General features: G+C 39.7%; 1 protein-coding gene across 5 annotated transcripts in view; it reads left to right on the top strand.

The window, feature by feature from the left end:
• rapgef4a (Rap guanine nucleotide exchange factor 4a) overlaps window positions 1-17,421 on the top strand; it is a 289,463-nt gene that overhangs the window by 131,562 nt on the left and 140,480 nt on the right. For all 5 annotated transcript variants that reach the window (XM_072579213.1, XM_072579211.1, XM_072579212.1 and 2 more), the window contains one exon: window positions 11,634-11,706. In XM_072579213.1, coding sequence (XP_072435314.1) covers window positions 11,634-11,706 — 73 coding nt within the window. The remainder of the gene's footprint in view (window positions 1-11,633; window positions 11,707-17,421) is intronic.

The raw sequence follows: 17,421 nt of genomic DNA, 5'->3' as shown, positions 1-17,421 counted from the left end.
GTAGCAAAGTAGAAGTCTGTGTAATTCTGGGATCCTTGATGTACGTGACCAGTTATTGTCTGTGTGTAAGTCATAACGTGCAACATTTGTGTATTAATCTGGTTGCTTTCTATTGAAAAAATGTCTTGAGGTATTAATAATCCATTGCAGAGATTGAAGTGTCCTAGCAGAGATGTTTTAGTAGTAATGAGTATGAAACTAATAACATTACATATAATCACTCTTTCTCTGAAATGGAAACCTTGAGTTCACACAGGTAGTTAAATGTAGAAATCCAAAAATTGCTGTCAGTGAGACAATGCTTCCCTCCCATTGCAAACATTTGGAAATTACTGCGCTGACAAGAATTTGTTTGTTTTATAGCATTAACTAGATCTTAACAGCATATTAAGTCCATAGTTATTGCTGAACATTTGTGAAATTCAAATTTGAAATGGAATTTGAAATTTGATATTTTTGGTTCTGCTGTTTTATAATTTTGCCTATATGCCTCAATCATTTACTTTAATTTCGGTAAATTGTTGAGTGAAAGTGAAAGCTTCTGTGCATTTTACCTACTATTTGCTGTTTGCGAGTACTTGAGTATGATTGGCTCGTTTTTGCTGATTGATAATATTGCTGTTAGGCACCCTGGGACCCCTGTGACTTGATGTCAGATGCAAATGGACACAGGAAAGGGGTAAACCACAAAGATTGCTAGATCTTTAGCAGCTTTCTTTCAGATCTGTGCACTCCATCACTTTGTAGTCAAGAACAAAGTTTAGACTCTGGCTTTTTTGACTGCATGAAATGTTTAGTTCCATTCGTAACTTTTTTTATTTCAAGTTGCGAGATAATAGACAAATGATGGAACATCTAATTTAGTTATGGAACCTATCTTCCTTTTGTGAATGGGCTTCTGTTGCATCTTAAAAAGATTTAAAGGGTACGTGATGCAATAATTTAAACCCTAATAAAAGCCTATGGTCATCACAGGGTTTGAAATCCTAATGGTGTTTTACTATTTCAGAGGTGAGCCTCTAATTTCCACTGTCTCCTGTAGAAGTATTAAACTTGTATCTTGCAACTTGTTTTATGCGAAATATTGTTTCTTAGTCTGCTTTATTTCATTTAATTTGACTGCTGGTTTTAGTCTGAGATTGTCTATTGGCGATTACATGACTAATGTGGTAGTATATGATATGTTACAATTGTACTTCAGGTTATGATGTTTTTCTCTTCCAATTCATGGTCATCCTGTATTTGCCAAGGTATTATGCAGTTGAAGATGTGCTTTGGATTGTATGGTACATGCAATTTACTTGTGCAGGTCCCTGCTGACCATCTGTACTGAATATCTTGCACAATACCCAAACCATGAACCTGCAACTGACTGCTTTGACTTTCTTGTTAACAATGGGGGCAGCTATATTTTTAAAGGCAGGGAAAAAATGTATTTGTGGTTTAACTGATTTTGTACTGTGGGATTTTAAAGCACATGTTAGTTGTTGTAATTTTTGGGATTTTGAAATGAAGTACTCCAATTGAACAACAATAAACTTCAATGTTTGCTGCAAAGAGGCATTATTAATTTATGCAAAGGTTGAGTTTTCTCTCATATTTAAGAACAACTACTGCTGAGATGAAATCTATGACAAAGTTTAAACAGAAATTGGCAATACACAATGGATGATAACTTGGCAATATTTGTTTGCCTTTTTGGGATTGTTGTGAATGCTGTTAGAACTCTAAATTGGCATTTACAGCATCTACATTATCTTTTGGGCTTAATCATGCCAGATGAGCGCTCTTCTTTATTTTGTTGAACCTTTTGATATGTCTGCAGTGAATGGTCATTGGAGATATAGGAGAAAGTGAGGACTGGAAATCAGAGTCAAAATGTGTGGTACTGGAAAAACACGGCCAGTCAGGCACCATCTGGGGAGGAGGAGGTACGCAGAGCAGGCATAACACTATGCTATTGAGTGAACAATGTTGATTTGATACTAGTGATGTCACTCTGTAGATTATCATTCCAGCTAAAGCAGTCTCATTCTTGCTCATTTGTTCTCTCTACCTCCCACAACTGAATATTATCTGCTCAACATCAGGGAAGATGTGACATTCCCTGCCCATACCCAACATCAGTATTTAGAGAGCTAGCAGACATTATCATAAGTTATTGGTTCATTTTCTCCTGGATGTTAATTTCATTCTGCAGATGTTTAATGCTTTTCATCGCTGGTTGAGACTTCAGGACTACAGGGAGTAGCTTTGCAGATATTGTAAGTATTGTTTGCATTTCCAAGGATTTTGCACAAAACCAGTTTGTTCTGGAGATGGGTTCAGTTCAGCCGTTTCCCTTTTAAAGACAGCAGGATTGGGAGTATGATGCAGAGCAGGACAAGGTTGCTGCATGCACATGACGAAAGCCACCATGATGATGGGTCAACTGGAGGAGCCCTCTTGTACTAGAGAGCTCATATCAAGGTTTGTGCAGTTCTCAGCTGCATGCAGCACCACCTCACCATTGTGAAAAGACCACTCTTGGAGTAAGAAGGCAGTCATTCTGGACAATTCACAGTACAATATCAGTTACCACGATCCCAACTGCACATTCACCAATACTCTCCTATTGCTTTTCCTCAATTACTGAATATCGCAGCATTCACTTGACCACAATGGCACAAGTCAAAGTATGACAAAATAAATGTGTTTTAGAACATTTTAAATTAAATCGTATGGTGTTACATACAATGTAAATAAATCATTTTTTGTTCTTTTCTTTGCAGCCAGTCACCCATGTGCCTTTGGCTGCTCTGGTGCCCCTGTGCAGTATTACCCAGCCTTCACAGATGAAAGGTTACTGACTTTACTGGAAGAGACTTCACATTTATGGAGTGTGACCTTGAGCAGCTTTGGGCCTAAATGGCTTGGCTTCAAACTGCAATGTGTCAACATGACAACACCAGTTTGGGTCAGCTAACTGAAATATAAGGCCATTGAGGATGCTTAGCTGCAATTTGTAAGCCAGAAATATGTACAGTTGGTCAGATATAGATATCAGAAGAATGAGGTGCAAGTTACCATCAACCTCACCATTGTTCTGATTTGATGCATTTATTGGTTTTCTCTCCATTTTTAACGTATACCATGAAGAGTAGGTTTGTCAAGTCAGATATTTTTAATTTTATTTACAAACTAGCTATGCAAATGGATACAATATTCAGAATCTTGGTTCTGTGCTTACTGATCTGTACATTGCAATGTAGCCAATGTATAAACAGTCATTCAGAGTAACTGAAGATGAGGCAGTTATCAGTGACACATGTGATGTCATGTAAGTGTCTTGAAGGTACTGGGCTATCTAGTCTGGAATCAATGCTATGTTACATGATTAATTATGGCTGGAATCATCTCCATGTGGATTATGATCTGCCTGGTAGGTGAGCCCCCTCTGGTTGCTACTTCCTCCTGTTGTACAAACCTCATCCTGCAGGAGAGGAGGAAATAGGTCATGTAATATATTTGGGTGTTCTAGCTGACTACATGTGAAAGTTTTGAGAGATGGGCATGAGGCTGACAGCATTGTAAAGTATGAAGTTGTGATAAAGCATTATGAATGAGATGAGACCAATAGACCTTTTTTTAAAAAGAAAAGGTTTTCTAATGGACCTGTATGCTGCAGCTGAAATTATAGCTGCTGAAATCTGATATGTCTTGTTTCCTGATGTATAGTCATTTGTAAGTAAGAACTGATTTTAAAAAGAAACATTCTTCTTTAACTCAACATCCAAAGGAGTATCAGTTTCTGAGTTTCTATTCCCTTGGGTCCCTGGCAGGATTTCAGTACATAGTTTGAAGAATTGCCTCAATAATTGCACTAAAAGTTTTCTGACCTTGCATTTTACAAATCTGTCTTTTCCATGGCAAATTTAACACCTGCCCAACCCTTTTTTAAAAACAAATAGGCCATTTCCCTTTCTTGTGTCTTGATTTTGATGACACCGCCTCCTCCTTTACAATTTCTGCTGATGCTTCACTTCTGGAGATCCAAATGTTAATTTGCTCTCTCCTGCTCCTTTTACTTTTCCAGAAGTCTTATTTCTGGCTGGATACACCTTTGTGACTAACAGTCATTGTTCAGTACCTCTCATAAACACAAAGTTAAAGATCACACAACACCAGGTTATAGTCCAAGGTTTAATTGGAAGCACGAGCTTTTGGAGTGACGCTCCTTCATCAGGTGATGACGCTCCGAAAGCTAGTGTGCTTCCAATTAAACCTGTTGGACTATAACCTGGTGTTGTGTGATTTTTAACTTTGTACACCCCAGTCCAACACCGGCATCTCCAAATCATGACTACTATCTCATAAACACTTGAGTATTCCCTTTGGCTGGCTCACAATAAATACTACCTGACCGTATTCTCCTGCCTTCTACAGAATAGGAATAAGTCTTACTCAGTGTTTTCCTGGAATCCCACTGTTTCCAACACTGTTCAAGCCAAAGCTTTAACACTGATGACAGACACCTGCTCTATTTTGTTCATGGCCCAAAAACCAAACTTGTGAAAATTGATTTCTGTGAAAATGGATTTTCTAAGAATAATACTTAAATGTGAGAAAGGAATGAAATTGTGGAGGTGTGTTATTCAGTGTGGCAAAACTACGTTTTATCTCCCTATTTGGAGTACAACATTTGGAAGTGCCTGGTTGAATTAAGTGAAAAGAACAGAAGAAAATCAAAGCTTGTACTCCAATCTTCTCTAATCTACAAGAACTGAGAGTATGTCAATTGGTTTTCTTAATTTTGAGTGAAATGAGGTTTCTGGTCATAGGCAGTTAGGAATGGAAAACCTGATCAATTTTATTTCCCAGACCATAATCTCGTAGAGGACCGACCTCAGACCATCATAGACCATACAGTCCATCCCAGCTTTGTGAAGTGAATTTTCTATGCCTGCGCAACTTTTTGATCAGGAGCCAACCTGCAATTAACTTCCAGACCTGACTTCACAAGTAAACAAAAGCTTGTTTGGTCTGCTTTCCTTTTAACACAAGCTGTTACCCACAGTCCAAAAGTAATCTTCACCCCTCCGTTTCCATTTCACAGCTCCAAACCAAAATTAATATTAGAATAATAAAAAATAATGAAAATTCACTGAGGGCTCTAACAATCAATATCAGCAAAATAATATGGGTTTCCATATGGTTACCAACCAGTGGATAGGATCTGCATGAGGAATATGAGAAGATCCTCGCTTTTTATTTTGGAGGTTATCTTCATGAAACAGAAAGAAGAATGTGACACCAGATGTATGCATTATCTTCCAAAGAAGAATCTTATCACATTTGAAGCATTAACTCTTTCTCCACAGGTGCTGGCAGACCCAATGAGTTTCTCCAGTATTGGCTGGCTGTAGGCATTAATTCCAGTTTGTAAGACATTGTCTGAGTGGTGATATTTTTGATAGGCATGACTGAAGGCAGGTGGGGTGACTGCATAATAGTGGAAGGATAGCAATGGAGGACTGACAGTAGATCAGGCCTAACTTTTAGATAACCATCCCAGTCATTCCTGTGGCTGCTTTTTCATGAAACAAATTTCTGCTTCACTGGTGCAGGAGAGCCATGAAGCTGGAGTATCCTCTGACAAAGGGAACACCTGTAAGTCAGGATTCCATGATAGGTTATGGTGCAGAAATCTTTAGAAGTTTCTCCCACTGGTATTTCCATGATGAGATTGCCTGGATGGCTTGCAGCTGAGGAGCATGCAGTATAGCAAGCAGGTTGTCTCCACGTCCTCTGTGGCTGAGAAGAAAGACTACCATGTGGGCAGAGCACGGAGTGGGTCACTGCGTTTGTTTCACTTGTGACTGAGTGTACTTGCTGTTTTTCAACATAATCTAAATATGGACAGCACAACTTAACGTGACAGGTAGAAGAAGAAAAGATCGAAGTGATGAAGGGGAGCAAGGACATAGTGAAGACACGTGGAACTTTTGGACAGATGTGTATCCTTCTGAGTAAGAGTTGATGTATTCCAGGTAGCGTTCTCAAAGGCAGCTTAGTGTTCCAAACCAGGACAGCTCCCCAGGTTAGAAGGGCTCAGCTATAGTGTGCCTGAATTGAGTGATATTTGATATTTGTGAGACCCTGTTAGGTATTGGTCACTCTCCTATGTAGCTAGGAGACCTTTCTGCTCTGCATCATCTTTGTTCTCCTGTGCTTCCACCTCCTGTTTCTCCTCCATCTGTTGACCTAGTGCATCACTGGTTTCAAAGTTCACGTTCTTTTGAGGATCTTTTGATGTTATAAAAAAATCACAAGACCTTGCAGGAGTGTACTGGAGGCTATTGCCAAGCATGGGAATTACATGTACAGGAACCTGTTGGACTACTTGATAGTCTGCTTGGTTGTACTTGGGCATAAATTATATTTTTAGTCTCTCCATGGCTCTGTCTTGGAATTTCATAGAGCGGTACATAGGTATCTCAAGGAATATCGTGTGTCACCCTCCAACACTATTGCATTGTTGGTTTGGATTGGTGCTAAAACTGTGTTCAGTACTCTTGATAAGATCTCATCCAGTCTCTGTGCAACATTATTTCCCCTCTGTTTGTATTTCAGCCCTTAAGATAATGGCCAACATAGCATTAGCTTCTCTCATGGTTTTGTGGTTGTCACTGTTTAATCAAAAACTTCTCTTCTGGCACATTGCCGCTGCTGCTAACAGCTCTTCCTTGTGGAAATAGAAATCTATAATTTGCATGTATTTTATTTTGATTCCCAGCTTTCATTCCACTGTTTCTAATGGGCTCTCACAGCTCACACATTGTCAGATTAAATAGTTCTCAATGAACAATTTCAAGTATCTTGTAACATGTCCTGAAAGATATCAGAACAAGTGTCTGTCAGATGATTCCCTAAAGGGACACAACAATACTATGCAATCATATGTCATCACTATAATCTAATCACCTTCCAAGTGCTGTATAAAACTGCTCAGGGCCTTGTCAAAGGCCTTTCACAGCTCTGTCAACAGCAGAATTGCTTCCACAACTGAATGGGGCTACTTTATCTTGTAATGACTCCAATGCTGACAGTAGACATTAGGCTTTTATGTTTTTTGTTAAATTTCATTTTCTTTGCTGATCATATCAATAAATGTTGAGAAGTAATTCTGATATATTTTGTGGGTCATTTTCTGCAAGTAGTTTGTGAACTGGGAAGGTTTTGTCTTTGTCTATAAAAATATGGGAAGTAATTTTTGCACTGTAAATGCAGGCATTGCATCTAAAGCAGTTACTGTCAGGAATACTTGAGGCACTTTTTCTTAAACTAAATTACCCTTGTGGAGAATCCCATGGAGGCAGGAATGTGTATGCTGGAGCCAACTGGACTAAGGAGAGTTTGTCCAGTTTTCACACCTTGCCCTACTCCTCTCTCCAGACCTCCCTTCACAGGCTTGCCCAAGAGGTGATTTTTGACAGATTTAAATCCTGTTTTGTGCTTCTAGTGCAATGTTTGTACTTATATTCACCATTGATTCAGGTCTTTGAAATAATATAGCTTGTACGTAGATTAAAGTATTTGTATAGAGATGATGTAATCCTGCCATCCTCTGCTCTCATTATAATACTAGGAGAATTAAAGTTTCCTTGAGTATTTAAAACTAAACTCTTTAAAATTTATTTTTGATTGAAGCCATAATATTTTAATGCTTAACTGTTTAATTCAAAGTACAAGTGGCTTTTGGTGCTGTAATGCCATGCCACAAAGCTGTTAGTTTTGCCTGTCTGTCTGTGATGTGTGCAGTCTGAGCTGTGCTGTCTGGGCTGTGAAAAGAGTGAAGATAAAATTAGGGAAAGAGTTTTGTTCATGAGCAAATAATGGCATAGGAAGAGAGCAGTTCCAAATAAAGTATTGTATTGCTCTAATTTGGAGATGCCAGTGTTGGACTGGGGTGTACAAAGTTAAAAATCACACAACACCAGGCTATAGGAGCGTCGCTCCAAAAGCTAGTATGCTTCCAATTAAACCTGTTGGACTATAACCTGGTGTTGTGATTTTTAACTTTGTATTGTTCTAAACATTCAAAAGAGAATTTCTAATCACCAGGTCACCCATTTGCCAGGCAGTTCCTTTTGCTGCATGGAATAAAGTATTTCTTTTATATATGACTATTGGTTGCATAGATAAATTTAAAAGAAAAAACTTACCTGTGCTAATGATTAAATCCTCATCTCACAGGTTAGGTGAATTGGCCATGCTAAATTGCCAATAGTGTTAGGTGCATTAGTCAGGGATAAATGTAGGGTCAGGGAATGGGCCTGGGTGGGTTACTCTTCGGAGGGTCGGTGTGGACTTGATGGGCCGAGGGGCCTGTTTCCCTGTAGGGAATATAATCTAATCAAGGTATTTAGAGTTATAGAATGTTACAACACTGGAAGAGTCCATTTAACTATTGGACAGGCCTCCCTCGCCCCCGCTGTTTCTTTGAAACAGCTATCAAATCACCCAAGCCCTTGGCTCCATTACTGGAGCCCTGCCATTTTCTCCACCTTCAAGTACTTGCCCAATTTCTGTTTGGAAATTGGTTGAGTTTGCTTCCACCATTCTTTGAGACAAATCCTTCCAGATCACCACAACTTGCTGTCTATTGTTTTACTGAACCTGGAAGTGGGTTATCCTTATGAACAATACATGATTTTCACACCCTTTCTTAAATGTCTTTATCTTCTCTGAGGAAAGCTATTCCAGTTTCTCCATTTTGCTACATAAGCAAAGATCATATTTCTCATCCATATATCTAGAAGAACATGTCATTAGAATATCTGACTATTAAAGAAAAAGAAGGAAAGTATGACTGTGTGGGATACCTCCACACAAGTCTGATGTTTTCCAGTAGTGCCACTACAAAAGAAGTGGAAACTGATGGTAATGGACACTAACGTTTCACTAGTAAATTGTCAGGGGTCATTTAAGAGACCAGAGACTAATCCCAGAACTTTTTTTGTCACTGGCTTTGCACTGTTCATTGCATTTACTATTGAATATTTGTAGGTATGTTTCTTTCGTTTCTGAAAGTTAACTTGAACACTGTGTGGGTTGGTTGTTATATTAGAAACTGTGACAGATATATTTTTATTCTGTTCTGGTGATCTGGCGGGATTTGGCATCCGATGATAGATCGGAGGTTATTTCTTTTCAATGCAGTACAATTAGAGGGCAGTGACCAAAGTTTCACATTTAATTAGAGCCTGCCTGGAAGATATGTAACTCTGTGTTCCAAGGCATTGAATATGTGCAGTCTCAAGTTAATGTCATGAAAATGCCAGTAATGTGCATGGAAACATTCCACAGTGATAAAGCCATTTTTCATGTGCCAAATAATTGTGACTTTTCAATGGTAGCAGATCTGTTTTCCATAAAACCTCATGTCGATTCATGCATTCCTAAATAGAATCTCTGTTTTTGAAATGTCAAATAATTTGGGGAGCTCAATCTAGATCTGTAACAATTTTAAACTAAATAATCCTCTGCCATCAATAGTATAAATCCTTCAGATTTGTAATGTGCAAATCAAGATAACGATTTGTAATCTTTGTTAATCCACTGCCTCATGCTGTTTTTGGAAACTGTAGATTTAGAAACATTTTAATGAAATCCTGATGAATGGGGCAATAATGCTGTTATTGCAAAACAGTCTATTACCAAAGCATATACCTCAATTTTGTTTCACTGCTGTTAAATTTAACACCCCCCAACCTGAGTAATCAGTTTAGGAGAGCATTGTTTTAACACAGAGGTAAAAGTACCTAATGTGAGAAGAAAGTGAGTGATTGGGTTCATCTGAAATTTGTTCCCAGTGTTAAATTGAACACTGTTCCCAATATTTAAGCTGTCTTTTTTTAAAAAATGTTTTTTTTTATTGCCCCACAGCACTGAGTGAAAGCTTTGGAAAGGCAACCCCAGTTTGTAGTAATTTTGGTGAGGCAGGATTTATTGTATCACTGTGGTCATAGAACAGCCCCTATGGTCTGCGAGGAGGAGAGAGATGTGACTGGTGGTGACTGAACCTGAGGGCCACCATTCGTTTGAGACAAATCCTTCCAGATCACAGAACTTGCTGCATTTTGAAAAATATCGTAATTTTTTTTGTCTATTGTTTACTGAACCTGGAAGTAGGCATCACACTGCTCTGTAAACCAACAATCCAGCCAACTGAGCTAAACCAATTCCCAAGTTTGTAGTAATGTTGTGCAAGCACAAAGATTTGCTGTGTGAAGCCACAACTTATTCTGGTTTAAAGAAACTGTAAAACAAAATCAGCATTCCTCTGGAAGGAACTGTTTTTTATTCTTCCAGATTAAACCAAATAATCAAAGTTAAAGTTTTTACAAGCATTATTAGTGCAGTCTTCAGAATTTTGTTGCCTTGTGCAATAGACTACAGCTGAATGCGCTGAGCTTCTGAGTGAAATGGACACAGCAATAGGCATTGTGAGCATTTTGAAAACCTTTAAAGAGCAAAAGGATATTAGAAATGGAACATTAATTGGAGAAGGATAGTGAGATGGGTTTTTGAGTGAGAAAGCGATGAGATGTGAGAGAATTGACTAGGGAGTTGGACCGGAATGAGATGGTGACATTAATAAACTGGTAATGAGTTGAGGGAAAGGGATTATGGCAACAGATCTTGGAAAGCATGTGGCTGAACAGAAGACACTGGTAGAGATGGGTAGTTGCTGCAGAATATTGCAGTATTAGGGTGAGGGTGGATGGAGGGACTGCAGGAGAACCTTAGGGGGAGAGGTGTAGAACATAGATGCAGAGACAGTTGCACAAATCAGTAGTCTTTGAAATAAAGTCATGAATACTTGGGTAGGGCAAGGATAGTGAGATTAGGGCAGGTGAGTGGTGTGGGTAAAGGTGACCCAGGAAATGATCAGGGACAGCGTTATTGGTATTCTAGACTTTCCGAATGGAGTCAGCAAGAGATTGTGGTCATAGTGATCATGGGATATGATGACCAACACAAAGCTGTGCTATGTTAGAAAATAGTTCAATCATGGAATGTGAAAAGAAAGATTTAAAATATTGCACATTTAATTTTAATGCTGTTTTAATATTTTAAAGAATATCCTAAATTGTTTTTCTGTCAATTTACCAATAGTGTAGTTTAGTCCTTTTACTGTCATGAAATGATGCAGTGATAAAGCAGAAACAGCTGTGAGAATCAGCTGCGTAATTATATAGAGTAGAGTTCCGCAGCAGAGATTTGTAACTGTAATAGTACATGCAAAAAAAACTGGGCACAAACCAAATCTGCCTTCTGTATGACACTGCTCAACAGTATTCATTAAATAAATAGTTGTTTTTGCAATTGTGACATTCTCAACTTTACAGATGTCAGTGACATTGTAAGAATTTCCTAGACTTTAATTTTTGTGATCCATTCATTTAGTACACAAGCCAATTCTCTTTTAATTCATTGGGATATTTTATACTGTGCTGCAAATCATTTATGGTAAAATAGGCTGTTTTTTTAAAAATAAGCCTTCTGTACAAACTGCTGCAAATCTGCTTGAATAAAGCTGTCTGTTCATGGAGTGTGAATGCACTAATGCACATGTTACTTTATTTCAGAAATATCGACAGTACATGGCAGGGCATTTGGTCCCTCCCTATGGTGTTATGGAAACTACATCTAGTAATGACCGTGAGTACAAGCCTTTTTCAGTAGATTAAAAATTACTAAACATCAGTAACTCTTGAGTCTAGGAATTTAAAAAAATCACCCATTCCACTGATTTACCTACTTTAATTGTGTCCATAAATAACTAACTAGCTTCTATGAGGAAGGGATGAACTGCACACAAGTATCAGCTTGAACTCTTCAGAAACCTAAACAAGCATTTTAGATATCAGTTAATTTGGGAGCTGTTTGTTCTGTATCTGGAACTTGGTTTGCTTCCCCAGCAATGTTTATCAGTTATGTTTATCAGTACCCCATGACAAATTAAGTCTATCACTTTATTGCATTCTCCTACTAAGTACTTTGCAGTTTTTAAGTAATTGTCCCTTTTCTGTGAATGATCATTTCAAGAATTGCCATGGGCTTTAGTGCAAAATATTTGACTGGGATAATAGGCATGGTGACGAGAAATAGATTTAGTTAACCCATTTGTGAGTGTGTGTACCTTCAAACTTTGCTGGCTTAGACATAAACATCTCTTGCAAATGGAACATTTAGGGTTTTGACTGAATTTAATGATCTCAGAAAATTGTTATGAAATGCAAAACTCAGATGGGAATTAAATGTAATTGAATTGTATTCAAACATGCTATGGCAATAGGAGTCATGATTCCATATCCGAAATCTGGAACAAACTCAATCTAGATTTCTTGATTTCTCACTGTAATGATGGAAATCTGATGGAGTTGAAAAGTAAGGTCTATGACACTTTCTGGATTCATCGATTTGACAAATTCGATGAAAAGGAGAGTTAGGCAGAAATTTAAAAAGGAGGTCCTGGAGAGTAGTAATATCTGGATTACTCCCGGTGCTATGAGCCAGTGAGGGTAGGAATAGGAGGATAGAGCAGATGAATGCATGGCTGAGTAGCTGGTGTATGGGGGAAGAACTCAAATTTTTGGATCACTGAGATCTCTTTTGGGGTAGAAGTGACCTGTACAAGAAGGATGGATGCACTAAATTGGAAGGGGACTAATCTTCGGGGTGGGAAATTTGTTAGAGCTGCTTGGGAGGATTTAAACTAGTAAGGTTGGGGGGGGGGTGCGGGGAGGGAGCGGTGTGACTAGGGAGATAATGAGGAAAGAGATCAATCTGAGTCTGGTTCAGTTGAGAACAGAAACGAGTCAAACAGTCAGGGCAGGTAGGGGCAAGGTAGGACTAATAAATTAAACTGCATTTATTTTGATGCAAGGGGTCTAATGGGGAAGGCAGATGAACTCAGGGCATGGTTAGGAGCATGGGACTGGGATATCATAGCAATTACAGAAACATGGCTCAGGGATGGACAGAACTGGCAGCTTAATGTTCCAGGATACAAATGCTACAGGAAGGATAGAAAGGGAAGCAAGACAGAAGGGGGAGTGGCCTTTTTGATAAGGGATCGCATTACAGCTGTGCTAAGGGAGAATATTCCCAGAAATACATCCAGGGAAGTTATTTGGGTGGAACTGAGAAATAAGAAAGGGATGTTCACCTTTTATTGGGATTGTATTGTAGACCTCCTAATAGTCAGAGGGAAATTGAGAAACAACCTTGTAAGGAGATCTCAGCTCTCTGTAAGAATAATAGGGTGGTTATAGTAGGGAATGTTAACTTTCCAAACATCGACTGAGACTGCCATAGTGTGAAGCGTTTAGATGGAGAGGAATTTAAGTGTGTACAAGACAATTTTCTGATTCAGTATGTGGGTGTACCTACAAGAGAAGGTGCAAAACTTGACCTACTCTTGGGAAATAAGGCAGGCAGATGACTGAGGTGTCAGTGGGGGAGCACTTTGGGGCCAGCGACCATAATTCTATTAGATTTAAAATAATGATGGAAAAGGATAGACCAGATCTATAAGTTGAAGTTCTAAACTGGAGAAAGGCCAATTTTGAGGGTATTAGGCAAGAACTTTCAAAAGCTGATTGGAGGCAGATGTTCGCAGGTAAAGGGATGGCGGGAAAATGGGAAGCCTTCAGAAATGAGATAAGAATCCAGAGAAAGTATATTCCTGTCAGGGTGAAAGAGAAGGCTGGTAGGTATAGAGAATGCTGGATGACTAAAGAAATTGAGGGTTTGGTTAAGAAAAAGAAGGAAGCGTATGTAAGGTATAGACAGGATAGATCGAGTAAATCCTTAGAGTATAAAGAAAGTAGGAGTATGCTTAAGAGGGAAGTCAGGAGGACAAAAAGGGGACATGAGATAGCTATGACAAATAGGGCTAAGGAGAATCCAAAGGGTCTTTACAAATACATTAAGGACAAAAGGGTAATTAGGGAGACAATAGGGCCCCTCAAAGATCAGCAAGGCAGCCTTTGTGTGGAGCTGCAGAAAATGGGGGGGATACTAAATGAGTATTTTGCATCATTATTTACTGTAGAAAAGGATATGGAAGGTATAAACTGTAGGAAATAGATGGTGACATCTTGCAAAATGTCCATATTACAGGGGAGGAAGTGCTGGATGTCTTGAAATGCATAAAAGTGGATAAATCCCCAGGACCTGATCAGGTGTACCCTAGAACTCTGTGGGAAGCTAGGGAAGTGATTGCTGGGCCACTTGCAGAGATATTTGTATCATCGATAGTCCCAGGTGAGGGGCTGGAAGAGTGGAGGTTGGCTAATGTGGTGCCACCATTTAAGAAGGGTGGTAAGGACAAGCCAGGAAACTATAGACCAGTGAGCCTGACGTCGGCAGTGGGCAAGTTGTTGGGGGGAAATCCTGAGGGACAGGATGTACATGTATTTGGAAAGGCAAGGACTGATTAGGGACTGTCAACATGGTTTTGTGCATGTCTCTCAAACTTGAATAAGTTTTTTTTTGAGGAAGTAACAAAGAGAATTGAGGAGGGCAGAGCAGTAGATGTGATCTATATGGACTTCAGTAAGGTGTTCGACAAGGTTCCCCATGGGACACTGATTAACAAGGTTAGATCTCACTGAATACAGGGAGAACTAGCCATTTGGATACAGAACTGGCTCAAAGGTAGAAGACAGAGGGTGGTGGTGGTGGAGGGTTGTTTTTCAGACTGCAGGCCTGTGACCAGTGGAGTGCCACAAGGATCGGTGCTGGGTCCTCTACCTTTTGTCATTTCCTTAAATGATTTGGTGCTGAAAATTGTGTTGCTGGAAAAGCGCAGCAGGTCAGGCAGCATCCAAGGAGCAGGGCTTATGAAGAAGGCCTTATGCCCGAAACGTCGATTCTCCTGCTTCTTGGATGCTGCCTGACCTGCTGCGCTTTTCCAGCAACACATATTTTCAGCTCTGATCTCCAGCTTCTGCAGTCCTCACTTTCTCCTCATAAATGACTTGGATGTGAGTATAAGATGTACTGTTAGTAAGTTTGCAGATGACACCAAAATTGGAGGTGTTGTGGACAGTGAAGAGGGCTACCTCAGATTACAGTAGGATCTTGACCAGATGGGCCAATGGGCTGAGAAGTGGCAGATGGAGTTGATTTCAAATAAATGCGAGGTGCTGCATTTTGGGAAAGCACATCTTAGCCGGACTTATACTCTTAATGGTAAGGTCCTCTGGAGCGTTGCTAAACAAAGAGACCTTGTAGTGCAGGTTCATAGCTCCTTGAAAGTGAAATTGCAGGAATTAGGATAGTGAAGAAGGCATTTGGTATGCTTTCCTTTATTGGTCAGAGTATTGAGTACAGGAGTTGGGAGGACATGTTGCGGCTGTACCGCAACATGGTTAGACCGCATTGGTTAGACCACTGTTGGGATATTGCATGCAATTCTAGTCTCCTTCCTATTGGAAAGATGTTGGGAAACTTGCAAGGGTTCAGAAAAGATTTACAAGGATGTTGCTAGGGTTGGAGGATATGAGGTATGGGGAGAGGCTGAACAGGCTTGGGGCTGTTTTCCCTGGAGTGTCGGAGGCCAAGGGGTGACTTTACAAAATTGAGGGGTATGGATAGGGTAAATAGACAAACTCTTTTCCTTGGGGCCAGGGAGTCCAGAACTAGAGGGCATAGGTTTAGGGTGAGAGGGGAAAGATATAAAAGAGCAACATTTTCACGCAGAGGGTGGTGCGTGTATGGAATGAGCTGCCAGAGGAAGTGGTGGAGGCTGGTACAATTACAACATTTAAGAGGCATTTGGATGGGTATATGAATAGGAAGGGTTTGGAGGGATATGGGCCAGGTGCTGGCAGGTGGACTCGATTGGGTTGGAATATCTGGTCTGCATGGATGGGTTGGACCGAGGGGTCTGTTTCCATGCTGTACATCTCTATGACTATGGCTAAAAGCTCATGCGACACAGCAGACAGCTGAACTTGTGTAACTAAAGTGTGCATAATTCGAGAGCGATTTATATTCTGAATGGAGTTATTAAATGTGAAAACTTAACATACTACCTGATGCAAGACAGAATAAATAGATTGTATGTTTTGTATCTGAATGTTCGCTCCAATTTTGCGAACAGTTGATGTAATTAAGTGATTCTAGTGCCCTCCTGTGGTGTGAGGTTCTATTTAGTACAGAACACTGTTTGTCACAATACTCTGTCTCCAAATTTCCTCGTTCACTTTTATACAGTTGTGAAAAGCCTAATTTTGCAAGTTGTGTTTTTATTATTCATTTGAAGCCCACCATTTCCAAAGCTCGGTTTGTCATTTTCACATTTCATTCATTTATTTCTGCTTTTTTTTTGTTTTCTTCATATACTATTCATTATTTTTGTGGTCTCCTATCGATCAGGCAGTTGGTCTCAGCTCTGTACTCTCTTAGCAAACAAGCTATCCATCTTGATGCAACCAACTCTAATGGAGTCAAAGCACTTTAGGCACAATCTCTATAAAGGCAATGGAAGTCAGACTATTTAAAATAGACAGGACACATGAGACTAAAATTTTCCCATTGAACAATTCAAATAAATGCTAAACCAGGAATTATGCCACTATTAAATACTCTCCCATTTTGACTTAACTCATTATGAGGTGAGGTGAAAGATAAGAATATTCTCCTTCTGCTGCTTTAAAGGACAATCTACATAAATAGTTATTGAGTAAATGATAACAGCTGAAATCTTCTTCCGAAGTGATTTCAATGATCTGCGATGAAAACTGTGACATTTACTGTAATTGCACATTGACTGGTATTCGGGGATTCCATAGTGAGTGGAACTGACCGGGGTTTTTGTGGCAGCAGGCAGGACTTAAGGATGTGTGTTGCCTTCCTGGTGTCAGGGTTAAAGACATCATAGACAGAGTGCAAGAAATCCCCAAGGATGAAGGTGAAGAGCCAGAGGTGGTGGTACATGTAGGCACAAATGATGTCGGGAAGAAGAGGAAGAACATACCACAGCGGGACTTCGGAAAACTAGGAAGAAGGCTGAAAAGCAGGACGTCCAAGGTGGTTATCTCTGGTTTGCTTCCAGTTCCTCAGACTGGAGAGGCCAGGAACAGGGAGATAATGGACTTGAATGTGTGGCTGGGGAACTGGTGCAGGAAGCAAGGATTTAAATTCTTGGATCACTGGGGTATGTTTTGTGGTAAGCATAAATTCTACAAGAGAGATGGTTTGCACCTTAATAGGTTAGGGACCAGCATTCTGGCAGGCAGGTTTGCTTCTGCAACGCAGCTACATTTAAATTAAGTGGGGGGGCGGGTGGGGGGGAGACAAACTGGATGTTTAAGAAGGAAATTGAAGGGAAAGTTAGGACAAGGGAAGTCAAGAAAGACAACT

This window comes from Chiloscyllium punctatum, chromosome 10, assembly GCF_047496795.1.
Source record: "Chiloscyllium punctatum isolate Juve2018m chromosome 10, sChiPun1.3, whole genome shotgun sequence".
Taxonomy (NCBI): domain Eukaryota; kingdom Metazoa; phylum Chordata; class Chondrichthyes; order Orectolobiformes; family Hemiscylliidae; genus Chiloscyllium; species Chiloscyllium punctatum.
Note: the sequence above shows the minus strand (reverse complement) of the source record. Positions and strands in the feature narration are given on the sequence as shown.